This window comes from Triticum urartu, chromosome 6A (assembly GCF_056163025.1).
Source record: "Triticum urartu cultivar PI428250 chromosome 6A, HENAU_Tu73, whole genome shotgun sequence".
Lineage (NCBI taxonomy): Eukaryota > Viridiplantae > Streptophyta > Magnoliopsida > Poales > Poaceae > Triticum > Triticum urartu.
The window spans coordinates 101,775,120-101,799,454 of NC_141878.1; the positions used below are offsets into that span (position 1 = coordinate 101,775,120).

Consider the following 24,335-nt stretch of genomic DNA (forward strand, 5'->3'; position numbering starts at 1 on the left):
AACGCCAAGCATGCTAATCACGTTCAACCAAACACCAGCAGAAAATAATAGCTGCCTTCTGCCATCCAGACAAAGAGAGAGAGAGGGATACGTGGTGCCTTCTAATTGGACAGACGGACATACGAACTCCCGCAAACCTTTCCTGGGTTTGCTTCCCGGTTTGCGGGAATTCAGACATGTGGACTGGTACGCAGACGTTTGAGGCTTGCGGGACATCGTTAGAGATGCCCTAATGAAAGCCCTCTATTGGTTCCTCATGATGTTACTCATGACACTTATTGCTGTGTGCATCTCTTATTCATATAGAAAAGCAAGTTGGTGATGATGGTGTCTCTGCTTTCGCATGATCCGTACCGTTCAATCTAAAACATAAGGCTGAGAAGGGTTGCCTCTGGCCCGCTTGCAATTTTGTAAAAAGAAAACACACCACACAAACATCTGGACGCGAGGTTCTCATTTTTCCTTCTCTCGCGAAAGAAACCAAGTCCTTGAGAATCCCTCCCAGATTCCTCGCCGGCAGCCAATCCCCTTCCTTCCTTGGTGTCTGCCGGAGTTGGGCAAGGGTCCCTCCCCTTTGTAGTTGCTGCACCCCGTCCATGGTTGAGGCACTTACAATAGGATGGACTACCCGTCAAGCTCGTTCCAGAGTCCAAACCCACACCGCCCAATGCCGAGTGGAGGCGGTGCAACATCTTGAGAAGAAGACATTTGTTAGGGGGGGGGGGGGGGGGGGGGGCACCGAGCCCTTCCTCATCCTTAAAGCGGCAAACAAGGTCCCAGACCCCCAAGTGTTGGGCGCCTGAAGCACGCTCCCCGAACCCGCCGCAACGCTTCAAGCCCTTTGACCATCGAGGGGGGAGAGCCATCGCTGCCATGGCATGGCAGCATAGGTGGGGATGGCATCAAGCACGGCGTTGATGAGGACCAGGTAGACTGTGGGGGAGAGAAGACGAGATCACTAGCCGGACAGGTATATATTTGTCAACCTTGGCGATCATCGGCAGAAAATCCGCCAACTTGAGCTTGTCCCATGACAAAGGCAGCCCAAGCTTCCATGGTGAAACTCTCCACTGTGCACGCAAGAGCAGCCACCACAGCATCAAGCTCGAGTGCGTCGACGTGCATGGGGACAAGGGTGTTGTTCTAAAGTTGATGACGAGCACAGCATCAAGCTCGTGGCAATGGCAAAGTTGTTGAGAATACGACAAAGATGAACGACCACCACATGACAGGCTCGAACGATGCTGAGTGTGTCGTCAGCGTACTGCAGCAACAAGAGGGGAGGGGTGCTGAAGCACATTGTCTTGCCTGATCATCTGTTGGAGGAAGTCCACGACGATGAGGAAGATGTAGGGGGAAAGAGGATACCCCTGCCTGAGCCCACGGCACACGCTGAACCACTTCCCCTGGATCCTGTTGAGAAGGACCGTGGGGCGAGAGGAATGGCAGATGAGCTCCATCCAGAAATTAACACCAGAGCGTCGAGAAAACGCACACCTCCATGACCTGCCGCAAGCTGCACCAGTTGATGGAGTCGAACGCTTTGGCAAAATCCAGCTTCAAAACCATGATGGGGGAGGAGCGCTTGCGGCAGCACTGAGATGCCTACACGAAGTTCTCAGATATGCATGTGCTCCTCCCTGCGATAAAGTATAAACCTTGATTGATCCATGTCGACAACCTGGCTGATTTTTGTCTCTAAAGCGGTAAACCCTGGTGATTAGGCCATGACACAGGATCTTCACGTCGCCATTCTGAAGTGAGACCGGCCGGAACGCTCCCGGCGAGGGGATGCCGTCGCCCTTGGGGAGGACCACATAGGCCCTATTCACGCCGGTGAGCTGAGCAGTGCAGGCGTGCACCTCGTCAAAGAGGCGCTGAAGGAGAGAAACATGAAAAACATGGACCAACTAAGAGGAACGTGCCAACAAACAAGGCCACCCTAAACACTGAGAAGCCTACCACTGGCAGGCCGTCCAAATCAGAACATATATTCCCTAGTAATCCATTTGAGCTTCTTTCATCACAATTCCTTTTTATCTAGAACAGGCAGACTCCATCTAAGCATTGCCAGAAATTTGAGAACATCGAAAAGAAAGACAAGATGACGGCTTATCAGAAAGGTAAGGCAAGAGCGCTTAAATCTCCAGCATTAGTGTAAGATCATCAAACCTATTATCTCATTGCAGGGCCAGCAGCCGCTTGTATCTCCCCTTCTTGCTGCTTTTCTTCTTCTTCTATCTCAAGTGCACTTCCCTCTCCAGGACAGGTCGAATCATCACCATTCGAACCCAAGCTTCTTCTCCTCCCATCACGACGGTTCTCGAGCTCCAAACACTCCTTAAGCTGCGCCACCACCTCCGCCATCGTCGGCCGCTCTCGGGAGGCGTCTCGCTTGCAATGCAGCGCCAAGTCAGCGGCTTTCCAGACAGAGTTGATGTCATAGTCCCCTCCCATCTTTGCATCCACAATGCTCTCGATGTTTCCATGGTCGAGGCTCTGGTGCACCCACTCCCCGATGTGGATGCTCATGCTGTCGCTAATTGGTATGACAGGGGCATGACCCGTGATGAGCTCCAGGAGGACGACACCAAAGCTGTACAGGTCGCTCTTCTCACTGATGTGATAACTGCGGAAGTACCTGAACAATTGGTAGACACAGGGGTACTTAACTATGACAAAGTAACAACACTTCTGGCAATATTGAAGACAAGTGGATACATGGGAGAAGAGATTGATGATGTGCATGACGTACTCAGGATCTAAGTAGCCCATAGTACCAGCTGGCTCCGTGGTTATATGTGTTTCGGACTCACTGAAAGCCTTGGTCAGGCCAAAATCAGCAATTTTAGCCCCAAGATCTGTGGTCAGGAGGATGTTCCTGCTCTTCACATCTCTGTGTATCAATGCTGGCTTACAGGCGATGTGCAGATACTCAAGACCTGTCATAGAAAAAAATATCACTTTTTCGTTAGCAGTTATGAGTAAATGAAATTTCAGGACCTAGTAGAAGGCCGCTATGTCCTAACCTTGTGCAGCATCAAGGGCGATCTGAAGACGCTGCTCCCAACTGAGTGGTTTACTAGTAGAAGTGGCTTCGCATGTCAACAGGAATTAAACGTAGTTAGCTTAAAGAAGATATTGGGAAATTCATGGACTTCAGTTAGTAACCCCAGATATTTTAAGGACTATGCAGTTCTCGTTTGAGTAAAATGTAACATTTCCATCATTCGAATTTCAGGATATAGCACATAGCTGATGTAGGGCGCCTAAAACTTTGATTAGCCGATATAAGAATCTATATTTGAATAGCCAAGATAAACAACCTCTCAGATGATCCTGAAGGTTCCCTTCGGGCATGTACTCGTAAACAAGGGCCAAATGATTTCTGTCCTTGCAATAGCCAACCAAAGAAACTAAATTTTTGTGATGAATCCTGGTCAAGTGCTGAGCCTGCAATATAACGAGAGCACTGTCTTTCAGATAATTTAAGCAGAACACATAATGAGAATGATTAGTAAGTGTAGTTTAATACAAAAGCACAGAGCAAAAAATTCTTCAAAAAATCATTCATCAAAATTTGTACACAGATGGCTACACTAAGAAATTTGGGGGAAAGAGATAAATGAAATGATTACACATGAATATTTCAATTGCGACATAGAACTTCAAACTGATTTTTCTTTTACCTCAGCCAGAAACTCTTTACCCCCTTGGGAAGATGACTCGGAACGCACTTTCACAGCAACTGATTTTCCATTCTCCAAGTAACCAAGGAAGACAGGTCCAAACCCGCCCTTTCCAATCTGTTGGCTGAAATTATTCGTGATATGCTTCAGTTCTTTGTAAGAGAACTCTCGGTTCTCAAGTAATGCTGATTCATCTTCATGACCAGTAGCATTTCGCTTAGCTGAATAAATGCACAGAGTAGTTAAAGGCAAGAACTTTTCCTTCCATATAACAAAAGCCAAAATAAAATGGAAATACTGAAGTGCGTAAGGCACAAAACATAAAGCATCACTTCCTCCATCTGACTGTGTCACCTTTTCCTTTGAGCACTTGGCACAGCAAAAATAGGATAACAAACAGTGCAATGGCAGCAGCTATTGGTACAACTATTGCGGTGAGAAGTGTCCCGTTGATTTTCTTTCGATCTGATCTGCAGGCAGTACCGTTGCCACAAAGATTTACATTATCACCAACCCTGCCAATTCAAAATGTACAAGATTAATCACAATATAATGTGATTCCATAGTGTTCCAAATAAAGAGAGATGTCTCATTATGAATGATGGTAGGAGCTAGTACTTCTCTATAAATATACTGATCAATCAGACCTAATAATTAACTGTCAGATGTAACACTGAAACTACTTTTAAAGGTGCTTTCATAACGAATGTTTTAAAGAAAGTGAAACTACCCATTAAATGCACTGGGACAAAGGAAACTGATATATAATAATCTTCCATGCCTTTCTACAGAAATCCAACCATAAGCATATTATTTTGTTCACTGGAGTTACCGGTCCTTGTTGTAGTATCACTTACAGTTGATAACTGACGATGAGATAACTTATCTTTCCAATTAACTAGAGGTACTACACTTTACTGAATGAAGAGTCAAAGAAATTGAAAAGCAATAGGCCCAAATAGCAAAGCATAAAAGTTTTAGTTAGTTTTATATTAAATTATCACTTATAAAAATATTACTGACATCATTCAAAAACGTTAAGCTACTTAGTGTGTGTATTTTTCTTCCAAAAATATATTTAAATCTAGTTAACTTTCGAAATAAAACATACCTTAGTGATAAGGACCCATTTTGGGACCTTTGTAGAAGGCTGTAAGGAATTGGTCCACTCAGATCATTGCTGGACAAATCACTATGAAGGAAAACATTGTATACATACCATTGTCAGAAAAATGTTGTGTTGAGATTCAAGGACGAACAGACAAGTCATAAGACTTACAGAAACATCAGTGATGAAAGTTGCCCAAGAAAATTCGGAATAGGACCAGACAAGTTGTTGTGTGACAAATCCCTGGAAGGAATAACAGATCTTGTGAACTATAGCTAGTAAGTAAATGGGGAAATACAATGTTTTTGGAAGTTCTGTTTTCAGCTTCAGTGCATGCTGAATACAAGAGGCAAAAGTATGCAGCTAATCACTGCATGTAAATGAAGAGAATTACGTTTCTCTTCCAAACTATATCATTAGTGTTCTGACAGTATATTTTTCCTGAATGGTGAAGACAAATGGGGACGCACAAATCATGTGTCCAGAGCTTCTATATGGAGATACAGAGTTCTTTATTTTTCCTGAAAACTGATGGATAAGTCTGTGTACTAGGGTCGTTGTGGGGCTGCAGCACATGGTCCTTGTGGCAGTTAGGATAGAGTTCCTGACCATCAAGGACTGGCAGTTAGGATAGCATCTTAGACTAGCATCTTAGACTGGCATCTTAGACTAGCATCTTAGACTGGCATCTTAGCAGCATCTCAGCATATGCTTGGCTGGCTAGCAGCCTATAAGTATGTATCCCCAACCTCTCAGGTTGGCATGGCATTGTGTGAGAAATAAACCAACGAAAATTGTCCCAACTCTCCTAGTGTCATCCACAACTATCAATGCTCAGGTTCAAAGGTCAGGGTACAAGATAACGAGGCTCTGATACCACTTGTTAGACCTTTGAACCTGAGCATTGATAGTTGTGGATGACACTAGGAGAGTTGGGACAATTTTCGTTGGTTTATTTCTCACACGATGCCATGCCAACCTGAGAGGATGACACTAGGAGAGTTGGGACAATTTCCGTTGGTTTATTTCTCACACAATGCCATGCCAACCTGAGAGGTTGGGGACACATGCTTGGCTTGTCCCAACTCTCCTAGTGTCATCCACAACTATCAATGCTCAGGTTCAAAGGTCTAACAAGTGGTATCAGAGCCTCGTTATCTTGTACCCTGAGCATTTCCTGTGAGTAGCCTAAGTCGGTAGCAGCAGCTGCTCCGTCTGCCTCTGGTTACCTTCCTCCCTCCGGACTGTCGAGCAGCAGTTCGTCTTCAACAGCCTCCTCTTCACGCAACACCCCCCCCAGCAGCGAGCCATCTCTGCAGGTCGCTCTCAGCACACGGCTACCTCGAGCATACGGCGCCGGCAGGAGGCTGAGCGCGCCGTGGCAGAGGAGCGTGAGCGAGCAGCTGTAGCAACAGCTGCTGCGGCAGCAAGGGTGTCGAGGCTAGCTGCAGCGGAGCTGGCAGTGGCCAGAGCGGAGGTAGAAGCAGCCAGGGCGGAGGTAGAAGCAGCAGCAGCAGCAGCAGACGCAGCACGTGAGGCTACGGCGGATGCCAAGGCACTCCGCGGCGGCTCCGGCAGCTCCAACAGCTCCGCGCCTGCGGACGACGGCGCTGACGTAGACCGCGCCAAAGTGGCGCAAGAGCGGACGGCGCAGTGGGCAGCCGAGCACGCCCGCGCTCCAGGTGGAGGTGCGCACCGCGACGGCGGCTGCAACGACCAGGACCGCGGCCTCTACAAGGTCCGGACTGTGGTCAGGGATGTTGGTCCCAGTGTTGGGTGGCCTACCCTCACTAAAACCAACTACGTCGAGTGGGCCGGGATCATGAAGATCAGGCTCCAGGTGCGGCGCATGTGGGAGGCAGTCCAGGACAGCAACGTCGACCACCAAGAGGACCGACGGGCGCTAGACGCCCTCATCGCTGCAGTCCCGCCCGAGATGCAGTTCTCGCTTTCCAGCAAGCGGACTGCCAAGGAAGCTTGGGACGCCATCGCCGCGGCACGCATCGGCAGCGACCGTGCTCACAAGTCCACTCTGCAGGCACTTCGTAAGGAGCGGGAGAGCCTGGGTTTCAAGCCAGGTGAGGACGTTGATGACTTTGCTCTCCGTCTCAACACTCTGCTGCAGAAGTTGGTGAAGTTTGGTGATGCCACCTACACCGAGGAGAGAGCTGTCGAGAAGCTTTTTCGGTGCATCCCCGAGAAGTACAAGCAGATGGCTCGGTCGATCGAGTCTTTGTTGGACCTCTCCACGATGACAATCGAGGAGGCGATAAGTCACCTCAAGGTCGTCGACACCGACGAGCCACAGCCTTCCTCGGGGCCCATCACCACCGGCGGGAAGCTGCTCCTAACTCGGGAGCCATGGGATGCCAGCCTTGGTGACAGGAAGAAGGGGGGGCCTTCTTCCACGATGGGCGGCCGCAAGCGTGGCAAGCAGCGTAAGACGCGAAGAGGCCCCCCCGGGCAGGGCACAAGGACGTGCTGAAGGTGAGGCCCGCGGAGGCGCCAAGGACGGCGCCGCTAGCAAGCCCAAGCCGGCACAAGACAACAGTTGCCACAACTGTGGCCGGTTTGGCCATTGGGCCAATGAGTGTTGGCAACCACCACAAGGCCAGGCTCACGTCGCACAGGCGAAGGAGGAGGAGACGGCTCTGTTCATGGCGCATGCAAGCATTGAGCTATCTTCAGCGACACCAGTCGCAAAAGCTCTCATCCACCTCGACGAGCCAAAAGCACACGCTCTTCTCGGTGATGGCTCCGGGAAAGACAAGACTACGGGGTGGTGCCTCGACACCGGCACCACCCACCACATGACCGGCCGAAGGGAATTCTTCGTCGAGCTCGACTCCGATGCGCGAGGCTTCGTCAAGTTTGGGGATGCCTCCGCTGTGGAAATTAAGGGCGTCGGCTCCGTCATCTTCACCGCCAAGACGGGAGAGCACCGGCTGCTCACCGGTGTCTACTACATCCCTGCGCTAAGGAACTCCATCATCAGCTTGGAACAGTTGGATGAGAACAGCTCACGCGTGCTGATTGAGCATGGGGTCCTACGCATCTGGGATCGCCAAGGTCGCCTTCTCGCCAAGGTACCCAGAGGTGAAAATCGACTTTACGTCCTTGATGTGCAGGTGGCACAACCGGTCTGTCTCGCTGTCCGTCGGGACGACGAGGCGTGGCAATGGCATGAGCGCTTTGGGCACCTTCATTTTGAGGCCCTGAAGCGTCTAAGTGCCAAGGAGATGGTACGAGGCCTGCCATGCCTCGACCATGTGGAGCAGTTCTGCGACATCTGCTTACTGACGAAGCAGAGACGACTCCCCTTTCCCCAACAGGCGAGTTTTCGGGCCAAGGAGAAGCTGGAGCTCGTGCACTGAGACTTGTGCGGCCCGGTGACGCCAGCCACACCAGGAGGTCGACGCTACTTCCTGCTGCTCGTCGACGATCTCTCTCGCTACATGTGGGCGATGATTCTCGGCAGCAAGGGAGAAGCGGCGGACGCCATCAGACGCATGTAGATTGGTGTGGAGGCGGAGAGCGGCCGCAAATTGCGCGTGTTGCGCACTGACAACGGCGGCGAATTCACAGCGGCTGAATTCGCGTCGTACTGCGCCGATGAGGGCATCCAGCGCCACTACTCCGCGCCGTACAGCCCGCAGCAAAACGGAGTCGTCGAGCGGCGCAACCAGACGGTTGTGGGGATGGCTCGGGCTCTCCTCAAGCAGAGAGGGATGCCGGCTGTTTTCTGGGGAGAGGCGGTGCTGACGGCCGTCTACATCCTCAACCGCTCGCCTACTAAGGCACTCGACGGCAGGACACCGTACGAGGCCTAGCATGGGCGGAAGCCGGCGGTCTCCCATTTGCGAGTCTTTGGCTGTCTTGCATTCGCTAAGGAGCTCGGCCACATCGGCAAGCTCGACGACAGGAGCACTTCGGGAGTCTTCACCAGCTACGCGGAGGGCTCAAAGGCCTACCGCATCCTCGACCCAAAGACACAGCGTGTGCGCACGGCGCGAGACATCGTGTTCAACGAAGGGCGAGGGTGGCAATGGGACAAGGCAGTGGACGACGGCTCGACGCTGACGTATGACGACTTCATTGTCGAGTACGCCCGCTCCAAGGAAGCTGGGGGAGCAAGCAGCTCCTCTTTGCCGGGCGCGTCTACCCCGGCCCCCAAAACTGCATCGACTCCGGTGCCTGGTTCGTCTTCATCAGCACCAGCTCACGCAGAGCACAACCCGATGAAGTTCGCTTCCCCGCTCACTCACGACGAGGAGCGTGTCGACGCGTGGTATGGAGGCGAACAGCTGCGGTATCGCACGATGGATGATCTACTCGGCGACCAGCTGGTACCGGGACTAATGCCACGTGACCTGGAGGCGCAGCTACAACTCGCGTGTGAGGACGGCGAACCACGGTCCTTTGCAGAGGCCGGGAGAGATGCGGCATGGCGCGCCGCGATGCAGTTGGAGATGGATGCGGTCGAGCAAAACCGCACCTGGGAGCTCGCTGACCTCCCTCGTGGTCACCACGCAATCACCCTTAAGTGGGTGTTCAAGCTGAATAGGGATAGAGCCGGCGCCATCATCAAGCACAAGGCTCGCCTGGTGGCCCGAGGCTTCTTGCAGCAGGAAGGAGTCGACTTCGACGACGCCTTCACTCCTGTGGCACGGATGGAGTCCGTACGACTTCTCCTTGCGCTGGCTGCCCAGGAGGGCTGGCGTGTCCATCACATGGATGTCAAGTCGGCATTCCTCAACGGCGACTTGAAGGAGGAAGTCTACGTGCATCAGCCACCGGGATTTGCGATTCCCGGCCAGGAGGGCAAGGTACTCCGCCTACGCAAGGCTCTCTATGGCCTACGGCAGGCACCTAGGGCGTGGAACGCCAAGCTGGACTCCACGCTAAAGAAGATGGGCTTCGAGCAAAGCCCGCATGAGGCTGCCGTCTACCGACGGGGCAGTGGAGGAAATGCCCTGCTGGTGGGCGTCTATGTTGGCGACTTGGTGATCACCGGCACCAAAGATGCAGAGGTGGCGGCGTTCAAGGAAGATATGAAGGCCACCTTCCAGATGAGTGATCTAGGGCTCCTCTCCTTCTATCTAGGGATTGAGGTGCACCAGGACCACTCCGGGATCGCGCTTCGACAGTCCGCCTACGCCAAGCGCATCGTTGAGCTAGCTGGGCTCATCGACTGCCACCCAGCTCTCACTCCGATGGAGGAGAGGCTGAAACTGAGCCGCGACAGCATGACGGAGGAAGTGGATGCTACGCAGTACCGACGCCTTGTGGGGAGCCTTCGCTACCTCACCCACACACGGCCGGACTTGGCATTCTCCATCGGCTATGTCAGTCGGTTCATGGAGCGACCGACGTCGGAACACCAGCAGGCAGTGAAGAGGATCGTCCGCTACGTAGCAGGGACCCTCGACCACGGCCTCCACTACCCTAGGTGTCCGGGGGCGGCACACTTCGTCGGGTACAACGATAGCGACCACGCCGGCGACATCGACACCAGCAAGAGCACGAGCGGGATCCTCTTCTTCCTCGGCAAGTGTCTTGTGAGCTGGCAATCAGTCAAGCAGCAGGTGGTGGCCCTGTCCAGCTGTGAGGCTGAGTACATAGCGGCCTCCACCGCCTGCACTCAGGCGCTCTGGCTCGCCCGACTGCTTGGTGATCTTCTCGTTCAAGACACCAGAACGGTGCAGCTCCTGGTGGACAGCAAGTCCGCCCTGGCCCTGGCAAAGAACCCCGTGTTCCACGAACGGAGCAAGCACATCCGACTGAGGTATCACTTCATCCGCAGCTGTGTGGAAGAAGGAAGCATCGAGGCGAGCTACATCAACACCACGGACCAGCTCGCAGACCTGCTCACCAAGCCTCTTGGGATGGTCAAGTTCCTCGAGCTTTGCTCCAGGATCGGGATGATTCAACTCTCCCACAAGACGACGTACAAGACTTAGGGGGAGAATGATGGATAAGTCTGTGTACTAGGGTCGTTGTGGGGCTGCAGCACATGGTCCTTGTGGCAGTTAGGATAGAGTTCCTGACCATCAAGGACTGGCAGTTAGGATAGCATCTTAGACTAGCATCTTAGACTGGCATCTTAGACTAGCATCTTAGACTGGCATCTTAGCAGCATCTCAGCATATGCTTGGCTATGCTTGGCTGGCTAGCAGCCTATAAGTATGTATCCCCAACCTCTCAGGTTGGCATGGCATTGTGTGAGAAATAAACCAACGAAAATTGTCCCAACTCTCCTAGTGTCATCCACAACTATCAATGCTCAGGTTCAAAGGTCTAACAAAAACATGGAGACACGGGCAATCCAAGATATTTGCCACCTTGATTCTAAGAAGAAAAGAAAATGTACCACCTTGATTCTCAAAAGAAAAGAAAATGTACAGCCATCTAACCGTGAAGTTCAAAACAGTTCCTCCATACTACTGTTAAATTGTTTCAGATATTGTTGAGTAATTCTCTCCATGTGTAAACATGCTAATCATCTTTAGAATGTCAGTGCAATGTTTTTTTTTTTTTGGAAATTCGCAAATGTGGTTGTGAATTATGCTGGTCAAAATAAACTTGAACTTCCTTAGAGAAATACAGACATTCATGTTTTAACAACAAGTACACCAATTCCTAAAATATGCTAAAAAAAAGCAGGTGGGGAAAAGATCCGCGTGGGTTTATTTTGAGTAGTATAAAAAGGCACTGGCATGTTAAAACCTACAGTAAGAAATGATGATGAGAAGTGAGAACCTACAGATACTGGAGTGCTTGGAGATCTCTAAAATTAGTAGAGATGGCACCAACCAACCCAAAGGAAGACAAGTTTCTGCGAAAAAGGTAATCCAGAAGAGTTAGCTTCTCTTGTTGATTTGTCCTAAATGTTTCTTCGAAATGTCAAAATATTCAGCATATAAGAACAAGTTCTTTATTTTATTCAAACATAGTTATGAAACTTACAGTGCCGTTATTTTAGAGGCACCTACTGGTGGATATGAGCAGTTTAATCCTCTCCATATGGAAGCCTTCGGAATACATGGATCACCCATCCAGTTTTTTATCACACCAAAATCGTCTTGGATTGCCATCATGGCTCTAGCTGCTTTGCGAGAACAAGGAAGATGGTTAAACCAATCAAATGAACAGACAACCAGGCAAACCTTAAGGTACTCATACACCTCAAATGTGATAAACAACAGTCTAATACATCTCTCTCTATTGCTAAGATGAAGTAGACCTACTTCTCAACCCTGAACTTGCGTCACTGCCATGAATAAAGATATACAACAACAGCAAACAATATAAATTAAAATCCGCCATTTGGATTAAAAAAAACTTTCACAAAAAATCCAAAAATAGAAGAAGAAATGGTAGACATATCAATAAACAGAACTTGGTGACATGGCAACGACATGGAAGTGATATGGTGGACACATGGCATACACGTAACAGTAAATCACTTGTGAGACTACCCGAGAGTTGAAAAGACAGACACACGCTTTCAATAGTTTCACATGCCAATCGAACGGTTTTAGAGTTCAGGATTGAAACATAAACTTTTGAAGGCTGGACCATATACAAACTCACTGAAAAAGAGACCCCTCGCGTCGCTCCCGCGAGCGACCGAGGGGATAACCCTAGCCGCCGGCGCGCGTCCCTCCTCCCCCCCTCCCTCCCCTCGCCGCCGCCTGTCCGCGCCGCCGGGCAAAGCCCGGTGGGTGCTGGCGGCGGCGGGGCCCTTTCTCTCCCCGCTCGTGGAGGCTGGCGCGGGCGGGCTCTCCCGGGCGGCGGCGCGGCGCGGATCCGGGGCGCGGCGGCGCGTGGCTGCGCTCGGCGTCGGTGTGCGGTGCGGCAGGCCTGGCGCGGAGGGCTGGACGCGGGTGGGTGACGCGCTTGTGCCCGAGACGGCGGTGGCTCCGGCGCGGTCAGATCTGGCTCAAGACGGCGCGGGCTGCGGGCGGCGCGGGCTGCAGGTGGCCACCTCTCTGTCGTGGTCGCGGCAGGTGGTGGTGACTTCGCGGCAGTTGGTGGTGGTGGTGCGGGCCGGAGGTTGGGGACGACGGCCGCGGCGGCTCTTTCGGATCCGACCTCCCGGCTGCGCGGGCCGAGAAGGCTTGGGCTGCGGGCAGCGGCCCTGACCGAGGCCCCCTCGGCTGGTCGGGGTGGCGGCGCACTGGCGGTGGCTGCGGGGGTTCGTGCCCGGCGGCTGCTGTGGTGGTGGCAGGTTGATTGCGGCGGCGGCCAGATTTTCCTGGCATCGGCCCGTCTGTAGGCTGCCTGTATCGGCCCTCGACCCCTTTCCTCGGCGTCCGTTCGCTTCTCTCCCGGAAGGCTGGCCTTCTCCCGGCTGCGGTCCATCATCCGTCTCGCACCCGGTGCCGTAGGACCAAGCTGGTCTCGCGCCCGGCAGCAGGACCGGCTCGTCTCGCGCCCGGCAGCAGGACTGCGCTCGTCTCGCGCCCGGCAGCAGGACTGCGCTCGTCTCGCGCCCGGCAGCAGGACCGGCCCGTCTCGCGCCCGGCGGCAGGACTGTGCTCGTCTCGCGCCCGGTGTAGCAGGACGGCTCGATGGAGGCTTGTTGTGGCTGGCCTATTGGGTCTCGGCGTTGGGACCGGCCAGGGGTGTGAAAGGCGGATCCTTTCCGCCCGTCTCTACGGTGGGGGTAGCGGTGGGGCTCGGGGGACTTGGTGTCAGGGTCTTGGATTCCGGGGCGGTGGCCTTGGTGGTGGTGGCGCGGTGCTCATGGGCAGAGCTCGTGCCTTGGTGCTGCCCGGCTACCACGGCCGTGTGGGTGGCGTGGTAGCCGGGGTGTGGCGTTCGGTGGCGGTGAAGGTTGGCCGGGGTGAAAACCTACTCTATCTTCGGACGGACTGGCGACGGCGAAGATCGCTCCCTTCTTGAAGGCGTCGTCGCGGCTATCACTGCCCGTCGTGGTGCTCCAGGGGAAACTCTGATCCTCGGATCGGGTGGTGGCGACGCTCCGGTGTCGTATCCTTCCTGAAGGCACCGCCTTGGAGCCCACGGTTCGTCATATGCGGCCTTACTTCTTCGGATGAAGCCCTCGGCGGCTCTTGTAGTGCTAGGGTGTGTGTTGCTGCGCTCAGCGCCTATGTATCATGCCTTGGGTGCGTGTGTGTGTGTTTGTGGTTGGTGTGTGCGGTTGTACCGGGCGTTGTGGATCTTTGCTTTATATATAAAGCGGGGCGAAAGCCTTTTTCGGTAAACATAAACTTTTGCCGAAGTTCAGAGTTGAGAAGTACTACAATTTTTCTATTGCAAATTAGACAAGACCCTTAACATAGTAACTGTGGGTGGTTATACCCTCTGTAGTCCAGTACTAATATTGCATCAGTAAATTCATACCATCTCCAGGATCAGTTGCAACCGCAGTTATCGGTTTCACCAAGTACATCTCCATGGCATTGAGGATAGGTGGAAGCGTTGCATTTTTAGTAGCAACAAGTGAGACACTATAATTTTCCATCCCATGCAAAATGCCAGAAAAATAATCTGTGACTTGGAATGTTGGGGTGTAAGGTTGCTTGTTCCATGTCTTGCTATTGATAATGATATCAAACTGCCGCACTGCATTGCTTCCTACAGTCTGCAGCTCAGCAAAGTAGAAAATAAAGAAGTATTTGGAGCTTATGTTCACTGATGGATCAGATGGATTCCATGAGAAATCAATTCTTGAGCTATTAGCAGTCACTGCATTTTGCATAACAGACGATGGCACATCGTAGACATCCCTGAGGTTATTCTGAATTACAGATGTTGCAGATATCTGGATACAGTTTGGAATTGCATTATATGTCGTCCAGATGCGGTCATGGGAATCCGAGGGGTACCTGCTTAGACCAATGAAATATCTCTATCATCTGGCATTATAGTCCGCTGAATTAACTAGAGTCAAAATAACCATATCTCTGTCGAAAAGTACACCTTGCGGACAAAACTTATGCAATACAAGGCTAAAAGCAGCTGGTACAGATTACACTCATCTATAAATATATTTTTTCTTTTAGTCTAATTACTTCTATTGACCAATATGTGATAACATAGATTTTCCAATTTAAGATTTGATTAAAACAATTATAAGTAGAAAACTAACCTGATTACTGAACCGTCTGTGGGCCCCATGTGGAACCGATTAGAATTAACCAGCACGAGCGATTGAGTTGCATTTACCTCTGGGTAAAGGGTATTCTTCATTGGCCTCAAATCCAGCCCAGAAATAAATGGATTACCCATACCTTTGTTCACCAAACAAACTTGCAAGTAATCATCAGGAGCCACAACTATGATGTCCATCCAGTTGAATGCTCCTGCATCACTTAAGCTAACTTCATGCCAGTAGTTTGTCCCCAGGTACAGATCAAAGACAGGAGGTTTGCCCAGGCCATCATAGTTTCCATAGTAGAAGGCGGCACGAACAAGGTACTTGTTTCCCATCACCAAGGATCTCAGGGTGTAGCAATTCCTTGCGCCATGTGGAAAGAACCGGAGATTCAGATAGCGTTTCACCAGTGATGGCTTTACGTAATCTGAGGAGATGCCGTGGTTTTCTCCAGTGGTGACGAAACCATAGTCTGATACATATATCATATTTGAAACGGAATCTTGGTAGGTAGAGTTCACTTCGATGCCACAATCGATGCTTATGAAACCTGGAAACAAAATACAAGTCAAAAAGATTTATATCATCGACCTTGAATAAACCTTTGGCTATGAGCAATGCAGGTGCTTCACATTGTGTATTTTCTGAACAAAAAAGCAGTAAGAAATAAGAATTGAGGGGCAACACACCTAGATAATCAGGCTGTCCATGGATCAACTGGAACATGTAGAATAGGAGAGCTGTTACACATAGATTCATGTTTCTTGTGAGCAAACTAGAGGCTTCAGGCTTCTATCCAAGAGAGAGAGAGGGAGAGAGGCAGAGACTGGCATATATGTATATCCATGGGACTAGCAATTGCTTTCATATGTGTATTACGGTTGTCATATTCCACAATTATAGACCAGGAGGGTCAGTGTACAGTTGCCGTGTGTGGCTATGGTACGCTCCAATAAGAAATGGCTGTTTCGAAACAGTTTCGTCATGATAATGGTTAATGGAGTATCTCCCACCAATAGAAAGGATACGGCCGCGACATAATTGCAACTTTTAGACTTGACTCCATGATTCCTTTGTTGGCATTAGAAGAAAGGCTGTCCTCTCTTGTGGTTTGGTCATCTCATAGTAGAATGATAAATCAGAATGGCAAGTAAATCCCATGCCTCAAGCATTTCAGTGTATTTATTAAGCTCCGGAACAGAACCGGCCTGAAACAGTGCGCAACAAATTACTCCCTCCGTCGCAAAATATAAGAACGTTTTTTCATACTACACTAGTATGAAAAACGTTCTTATATTTTGGGACAGAGGGAGTACATTCCAACCGATCATGTTGTGGTAATCTTGTCGCCATGGCCTTGGCGCATAACTTAACTGCCATCCGCCATCAACCTAAATGAACTTACACAGTAAACTAATAAGATGATCTCAACGAATTTTACGAATATAAGTGGCAAACAGTGATAAAGTCAGGGAAGACTTGTACCTCCTTGCTTATCATGCGCTACTGCTAGTTAACAATTTTACCAATTGGTGCATATACTGTAGTGTGTAGAGGGGACCTGATCTTTTACCCAGATTCCATGATCTACCAATAGTTTCAGATGGATACCCGCAGCTGGAGGGCGACCACGTGCATACCTGGCCAAAACAAGGGTGCGCGACAGCGCGGCGCGCGCCGTCTTCGGAGACCCTGAGGCCAGGTCGGCACGAGCAATCCATACGCTCCCCGGGGCCCCGACGGCGACGTCGCGTGTACGAGGACACGGGTGCGGCCGCGTCAAGACACCACCGCACACAGACTACCCGGCCAGTGGATGGCAGCGAGCGACCAGGGAGTGGAGCCGTCCTTGTCGGCCTCCTCTCCTTGACCTCGGTCTCAGTGGCGGCATGTCGGCACGCACTGCACAGCGCCGAAGGAGGTGCAGTACAGGCAACCGAGGAAGTCATTACGCCGAGCACCCTGCGCGCGCGGCGACCGGAATCGACCCCGGCACGCACGAACACGCGCACGCATGCGCCGAGAGGAGAAGCGCGGCATCAAGGCCGTCGGTTCCCCCCAGAGTGACGCGCACGGAGGGCGCGACCATGGCTGCGCTAGCTTTGCGGTGACATTTCGCCGAACACACACCGAGCACTGCCACCACCCCGGTTCCGATGGGCAGTGGGGAATTAATTTTTTGTTTTTTGGGGGTAAGGCAGTGGGAAATTGATGGAAATTTCGCGGCAACGCAGAGACAAGTTGGGCTGCCGGGCCCGGTGTCTCGGTGAGGAAAACTTTGCCCGTCTCTCCTCTTCTTTTTTTGAACTGGAGATGCAGAAAAGAGAATGCCGCCACTCGGATTCAGAACAAGATGCTTGAGCATTGCTTTCTAAGAGCAGCGTGTCTATCAATTTCACCGCACATACACCCTAGCACATGATCCTCGCGCTAAGGCATTCTTTAAGAGCCTGTTCGGCAACACTCCAGCTTCGAACTTCATGACCGGAGCGGGTGAAGCTGTGCCAAACGCAACAGCTCTCAAAATCTAATAATGAAGAGCGGAGCGGCGCACAATGCAATTTAACGGAGCAGCATAATCCTCGCTCCTTGTTTCAGCAGAATCGGGAGCTGGTTGAAATTACCAAAAGTGCCACCGCCAAGTGCCACCAACAAAACGGTACAAGTCTATTTTTTCTCCTCTCCTCTCTCTATCGCTAACCAGTCCCAAAAAAACAAAGACGAGAACCAGCGCTCCGCCGGAGAGCCAGCCGAACGGTCCTTCCACAAGGCGTTTGATTAGGAGAGCGCTTCCTGCACGGGTCGGAGCGGAGCGACTAGTTTTTCTGGAGTGGGTGATTGCCGAACAGGCCCTAAGCGCGCCCTTTTTTTTAGCATTTCATATTGGCTGTCTTGCGTTTCCTGCATTGACCGCTTGTATATCTTCATGGTTTTCTGCGGATAAACAACTATTGCTTGAGGTCTCAACACCCATTAGTGCATGGTGTTCTTCGACTGATCGACATGTTGATCTTTTTGCTTTCCCAGCGATATGTGCATATCTAAGTAACTGTTCTTCTGTCAAACCATAATGAAAACACATTTTCTATTTTTTAATCTCATTCTTTATACTTCTTCTTGGCATAATGGCATGCAGTATGAATCTGGTTCACTTTCTTTATAATGTGATTTTTGAAAATAAAATTATAATGATCCTTTGATTTTGATTAAACCGATTTGCTATTGAATCGTTGGCTAGTCTATTTTTTACTTCCTCTATTTCTAAATATAAGCTCTTTTAGATATTTCAATATGGACTACACACGAACGTATAGTCATATTTGAGAGTGTAGATTTCACTCATTTTACTTCGTATGTAGTCAGTATGGAAATATTTAAAAGGTCTTATATTTAGGAACTAAGGAAGTACATATAAAGGAGGAAAGCCAAAGGGTGCTGACATTGGGGGGCAAGACTTTTCTAAAATGAAAGTTTATCGTTCGTCGCAGGAGTGAGACATGATGTTTTGCAAATTGGTGGCTAGGATATCAGGTTGGATGCTATGTTGTTAGATTGGACATGCTGAGCTTTTGCGTCAGTTTTCATCTCCCTTCAAGCTTTCTCTTTGCTTTATTCGCTATGTTTTTTATACTTATGTTCTTCTGTAATTCAAAGTTTAAAACTTAGTCTGGGGTACGTGATTGTGAGTGTGCTCGTTTATGGCACTCCATACTTGTACGTGTTCTCTTTTGGCTTTAGCTTGATTGGGATCCGTCGTGACTCAACCTTCTTGTGTGATACATGCTGCTAGTTTGTAATAGGGTTCAAACCATATGGTTTCTTTAATAGAAATCGAAGGGGGTGGCCTCTCTTTTATTAAAAATTATAATCTTTAGAAGATCAATCTATATGCATATGTCATACTGGATAATGTGGTTTCTCTTTGACTTGGATATACAAATGTTTATTTAGATATGCAGAAAAAAGATTAAAAGGCAGTCATGGATTGTGCCACAAAAGGCAAAAACAAAACTGAAAAGGTAGCACACATGATTAACATCTACTTTTACAATGTATTTTGATTTAAAATTTGTTGGATTGTAGACACATATTTCTTTATAGTTTCATTTAGAACTTTTTTAGTGGTGTGCCATGCACTAGTAGCAAGCTAGCAACATAGTCCCGTTAGCACTAGAAGTCTAGCAAGGATCAAGATCCAAGCAAACAACAACAATACATGATATTAGGAGTATTCTTGGCCCCGAGATCAACTGGAGATTAGGGCAAGTCCGACGCAGATCACCTAAACGCATCGCACAATTTCTGGAATTTTTTAGTATTGAACTAGTGTGGGTGTTTGAAGCCCTACATATTGTCCTCAAACTAGGGGTTTGGAGGGGAGGGCTTTGGGAGAGTTTGGACATCCGAGAAATCGCCAACTTAGCCTCAGGCCCGCCACAAGCTTGCCTTTTCCCTCTTCCTTCATGTCTCCAAGATTTCAAGGTCTAAAAGATAACAAACTAGATTAAAAATTTATTGATTCAAACGTTAAATTTAATTTGGTTGGGGTGCACCAGGCCTAGGCAACACACAAGGGCCCCAATGGCAAGCCATTGTGATGGAACCTCCCCACAAAAAATAAATTTAATATTGTTAGGCACATGACCCAAATATCAGATATTAAATTGATAAGAACAGATACTACACTTGATCTTAGTCAAAAGGCCGAGAAAGGTATGCTTTGAAACGATGTCTTATGCCTTGTTTTACAGCTCCCATCATCCATCTCCTCCATTTTATGTAGACGAGGTGGTACTAAACCAAGTAGGGATTTTTTTTTGTTTTAGGTAAGAACGATGAGTTTGCATTGAACTTTGTGCAACCGGCCTGCTTGGGGCGCCCCTATGTATCGCTTATAGCAAGACGTAGGGAACCCTCGCGTAAGGGCGGCATAAGATGGGCCGGCCCAAATTCGTTGGAGGCCACAACTTCTTTCTTCTGGGTTTTTATTTTCTTTTACTTTTGTTTACACGTAAAAACATTATACACATATATATTACAAAAATATACTTTACATAATGTTTTAAAAAATATTAATCACGCATACGGAAAATGTTTAAATGTGTATAAACAAATGTTGACCATGTATATGAAAACTGAATAACAAAGATATGCAATGTGTGTGAAAAGGTTTGACCATGTATTTTAAGAAACTTAATCAAGCATTCGAAATAAATGTTAAATAAGTATTTGAAAATTGTTAATCAATCCTTTGAAAATGTTAGATGTGTATAGAATAAATATTGACAATGTAATAAAAATAATATTAATCTTGTACTTGAAAAATGTTGATAAAGCATTTTAAAATTGTTAAATGTGTATAGAAAAAAATATATACTACTCCCTCAGTCCCATAATATAAGAGTGTTTTTGACATGTGTCAAAAACATGTGTATGTATTATGGGACTAGTGTCAAAAACATGTATCAAAAATGCTCTTATATTATGGAACGGAGAGTGTATGTATTAAAAACGTTAATCTTGTACTTGAAAAAAATGTTAATAAAGCATGCAAAAAAATGTTAAATGTGTGTCGAAAAAATGTTGACCATATATTTAAAAAATGTTAATCCTGTATTTAAAAATGTTGATCAAGATTTTTTTATTAACCATTTATTAAAAAATGTTAAACATGTATTTAAAAAATATAAGACATATATTAGAAAAATGTACTTGATACATACCAAGAATATACAATGTGTATGGATAAAAGTAGACATCACGAAGGTATAAGATTTCAAAAAATGTTAGACGTGTAATAAAAAAATATTCAACCTATACATAATAAATGTTTCTGATGTATATCAAAAATCTTGAGTGTGGTCTGAAAACCGAGGAAAGCTGAAAAAACAATACGGAACAAAGAAAAATAAAAAACAAAGAAATCCGGGAAAGAAACCAAAAACATAAGAAAACTGAGAAAAAATGATGGAAACTGACAAAAACACAAAAAACGGAAGAAACCCGTGAAAAACAAAGAAACCCACTAAGAACCGTGAAAAAATGAAGAAAAAAAGATGATATATAAATTAACAATATATATATATATTATATAAAGAAATTGAAGAAACCAATTAAAACAAAGAAATACAAAAAACCAAAGAAAAAGAAAAAACCAAAGAAAACTGGCAAAGAAACAAAGAAACCGAAACAAAAAAAAACGAAAAGAAACAAAGGAACATGCGCAGCAAAAAACAGCGAAGCCACGACCAAAACGTAGGAACGAACCTGCGAAGCGTTTGTCTTGACGGAAAAAAGAACAGAAACACGGGGCGGATAGTCTGACGCGTGAGAGCTAGTCTCTTCAGAGCGAGTGTAGCTTCCATATCTCTTAAAGCGGCATATAGCTGTCGCGGCTGCTTCTACCACCGTGTTGTTTGGGTCTCCCAGGCCCAATAAAAAGTAGCAGCTCCAGGAAATGTTCATATATGTTCATAAAATTGAAGAAAATGTTCGCTAATCCATTACTTGATGAACATTTTTTGAGCTTGACGAACACAAATTGTATTCAACAACATTGTTTGTTGAAAAATGGATGAACAAAATTTTAAAAGTCGATGAACAAATTTTGAATTTGATGAACATTTGTTGAAAAAAAAGATGAACAAACTTAGAATGATGAACATTTTTTTAGTTCGACAAACATTTTTTGAATTTGATGAACAATTTTGAATTTGATGAGCAATTTTTAATTGGATGAAAAAAATTGAATTCAGTGCACAGTTTTTTACATTTTTAAACATTTTTTGAAACTGATGGACAAAATAATGTTAGTGAATTTTAAAATAAAATTCACAAAAAACTCAAAATGTATAGTAGAAAAGAGAGAAAAGAAAAACAGAAAAGAAAACCTGAAACAAAAAAAGAAATCCTGGTTTAGGGAAGGTTGTAGAACCTTCCCAAACTGGGCGAGAATGCACGTAAATATCCTGGAAAAACTGGGCGGGCGCACTGTGTGAACGGTTCAGGGTGGGGGCTACGCACTATGCGCGAAATAGGGGGGAGCAACTACTTGGTGAGCGCTCCTTCGAGAGCCTCCCAACGATCATTTGGGGTGGGTTGAGAGCGCGCCAAGTGGCGCGCTCTCAGCCGTCGCCACGTGTCACGTTCTGGGTGCTCTCTCCGGATTCAGTTTTTTTCGCACGCGTTTTTAGCTTTTTGAATGATTTTTTTTACTTTTTTGGTTTTCTACTGGTCTTCCTTATTTTTTGGACCAATTTTTAATTTCTTTTGGCGCGAAAAAATATTTGTTTCTTCCACGTGAGACACGGTTTTACTTTCGTGCGAGGCATGGCTATGCCTCTCGGAAACAAAAAAAAGAATGCATTTTTTGTTTTTCTCTTTCCGCGAGAGGCACGGTTTTGCTTCCACGAGAGACACGGTTGTGCTTTCGCAAGAGGTATGGCCGTGCCTCTCGCAAATGAGAAAAGTAAATATGTTTTCTATTTTTTTCCTTCCGCGGGAGGCATGTTTTTGCTTCCACGAGAGGCACGTCCGTGTCTCTCGGAAACGGGAAAAAATGCGTTTTTATTTTTATTTCATTCCGTGAGAGGCATGGTTTTGCTTCCGCGAGAGGCATGGCCGTGTCTCTTACGGAAAGTGAAAAAACGTAATCCTGGTTCGGTTTTTGGTCCGGTTTTTTACCCTTTTTTCATGGAAAAAGAAATTCGTCAAAACCTATCAATATGGAATCTAATTTTGAAAATCACGACACGAGAAATCCAATGATGAAAATGGTTCAAGATTTGGATGCACGATTTAAAAGATAAAACGTTTTGAATAAACAAATATACAAAAAAGAAAAACTCCCAGATTACAACAAGTGACACGCATGCACTGCGCCACTTATCGCAAACTGAGAAGGTGGGAGTGGTCTTTGAAAAGAGTACTCCTTAATTAGTGATTTCACAAGTAGAAACCGCCTATCTTCAGGGCGAGTGTAGATTCCATCTCGCTTAAAGCGAGATATAGCTCTCGCGGCCTGCTTGTGCCATTGTGTTGTCTGGGTCTCTCAGGCGCAACAAAAAGTAGCAGCTCCAGGGTTTTTAAACTCACCGTGGCTTGGCATGCAGGACTGCTATCGGCGCTGGTTGCCGTCTTCTCCATCAGCTTTCTCGATCTAAAATGATGTCACAAAAATAAATAATGACATAAAAGAGACACAAGAAAGAAAGAAAATGGATATTCTCTTCTGACATAAGGAAGCTGCTTGCCCCTGAGTGTCTCCTTCAGATTCTGTTTGGATATATACATTTTGATAGCATGCAGCGGCACATCTTCCAAGCTAAGCCAAGATACTCATCTCGCAACCAGAGTTGTTAGGAGTAGTACGTACTGCTTTGCTGACAAGAAAAAGACTAGTGTGGTCTTCTCGAGCTCTCAATCAACGAACTTTGGGTGGCATGGCAGGCCGGCTGAAAGGAAAACCACTCAACGCGGCAGAACAAAGTAAATCAAGTCGTTGTTTAATTAAGGTAATACTAAACATGTGATTTGATATGATTACATTACCTAACACAGATTGCAGGCATGCTGATTTGTATCCTGTGTAAGTTTCGTTGCTGTTGACAAAACCTTTTCGCTAGAACTATTGACAAAAAATATCCCAGCAAAGTTCAGCAGAGTAAGAAACGCATGGTGTTGTAGAATACATTAGTGCTCCTATCAGCAGATGCGGATGCCGACGGGTTGGTCCGGAAAATCAAGGTAGTTAGGCATTTTCGGGCAGCTAGCTAGCAAAATCAACCCTTTCAATTCCCCCCTTTAATTCCTTTCCTAATCACAAGCAAAGTCAAGTTGGAAGAAGAAAGAACGATGCGATTAATCATGCACACAACACAATCATCCAGTAAACCAAGTGGAGTAAACTAACTAACTGATTAAGTAGTGCACAGAAAGGTGATGCGTGTTCAACCTTTGTGTCCTCCCTTTTCCCACAACAACCAACCCAAAACTTTGGGGTTTGAATATGCACGCACTCATCTGTCTCTCCGTGTGACCATACATACAATCATACTACATACATGCTTCCTTTCCCTTCTTTTTGGGACAGTGTGATCGACCATAGCATACGCTTTCATACAAGAAACTTCTCTTATCTACGTACACAAAGTTCCAAACAGAGCTAGCAGTACTACTAGTGCTCCTGCTTTGCTGCCATGGAATTCAAGCCGACTCAATCAATCAGGCGCTTTGCTTCGAGACCCCGTTGTTAGGCGACAATAATTGCGAGAACGATCTTGACCTGCTGATGTCTCTTCCTGCCTGCATGTTGCGTGCTTTGTCAATTCAAGTGTTCGGCGTTGAAACCCTAGCATGTTTGAACGCGATGCACACGTATGTGTCTATGTGGTACGTGCCAAATCTTTTGACGTTT

General features: G+C 47.6%; 1 protein-coding gene and 2 pseudogenes across 4 annotated transcripts; 1 reads left to right on the top strand and 2 right to left on the bottom strand.

The window, feature by feature from the left end:
• Window positions 1-1,930: 1,930 nt before the first annotated feature.
• On the bottom strand, window positions 1,931-17,373 carry LOC125515472 (putative LRR receptor-like serine/threonine-protein kinase At1g05700). Of its 4 annotated transcripts, XM_048680940.2 has the most exons (14): window positions 16,561-17,371; window positions 15,610-15,660; window positions 14,915-15,470; window positions 14,167-14,651; window positions 11,764-11,905; window positions 11,561-11,632; window positions 4,969-5,040; window positions 4,801-4,881; window positions 4,044-4,204; window positions 3,690-3,910; window positions 3,327-3,453; window positions 3,030-3,095; window positions 2,756-2,942; window positions 1,931-2,641 (listed from the first exon to the last, which is right to left on the bottom strand). In XM_048680940.2, exons 2-14 carry the CDS (start codon window positions 15,644-15,646, stop codon window positions 2,176-2,178), a joined length of 2,673 nt encoding a protein of 890 aa, XP_048536897.1. In that variant the 5' UTR covers window positions 15,647-15,660; window positions 16,561-17,371; the 3' UTR covers window positions 1,931-2,175. The 4 variants fall into 4 exon arrangements, with proteins under 4 accessions (XP_048536897.1, XP_087382924.1, XP_048536899.1 ...); XM_087526798.1 differs by having other exon boundaries at window positions 15,610-17,373; XM_048680942.2 differs by lacking the exon at window positions 15,610-15,660.
• On the top strand, window positions 5,372-7,611 carry LOC125515473 (uncharacterized; annotated as a pseudogene).
• A 2,084-nt stretch (window positions 17,374-19,457) lies between the features above and the next one.
• Window positions 19,458-19,637, bottom strand: LOC147964243 (U2 spliceosomal RNA; annotated as a pseudogene).
• Window positions 19,638-24,335: the final 4,698 nt, after the last annotated feature.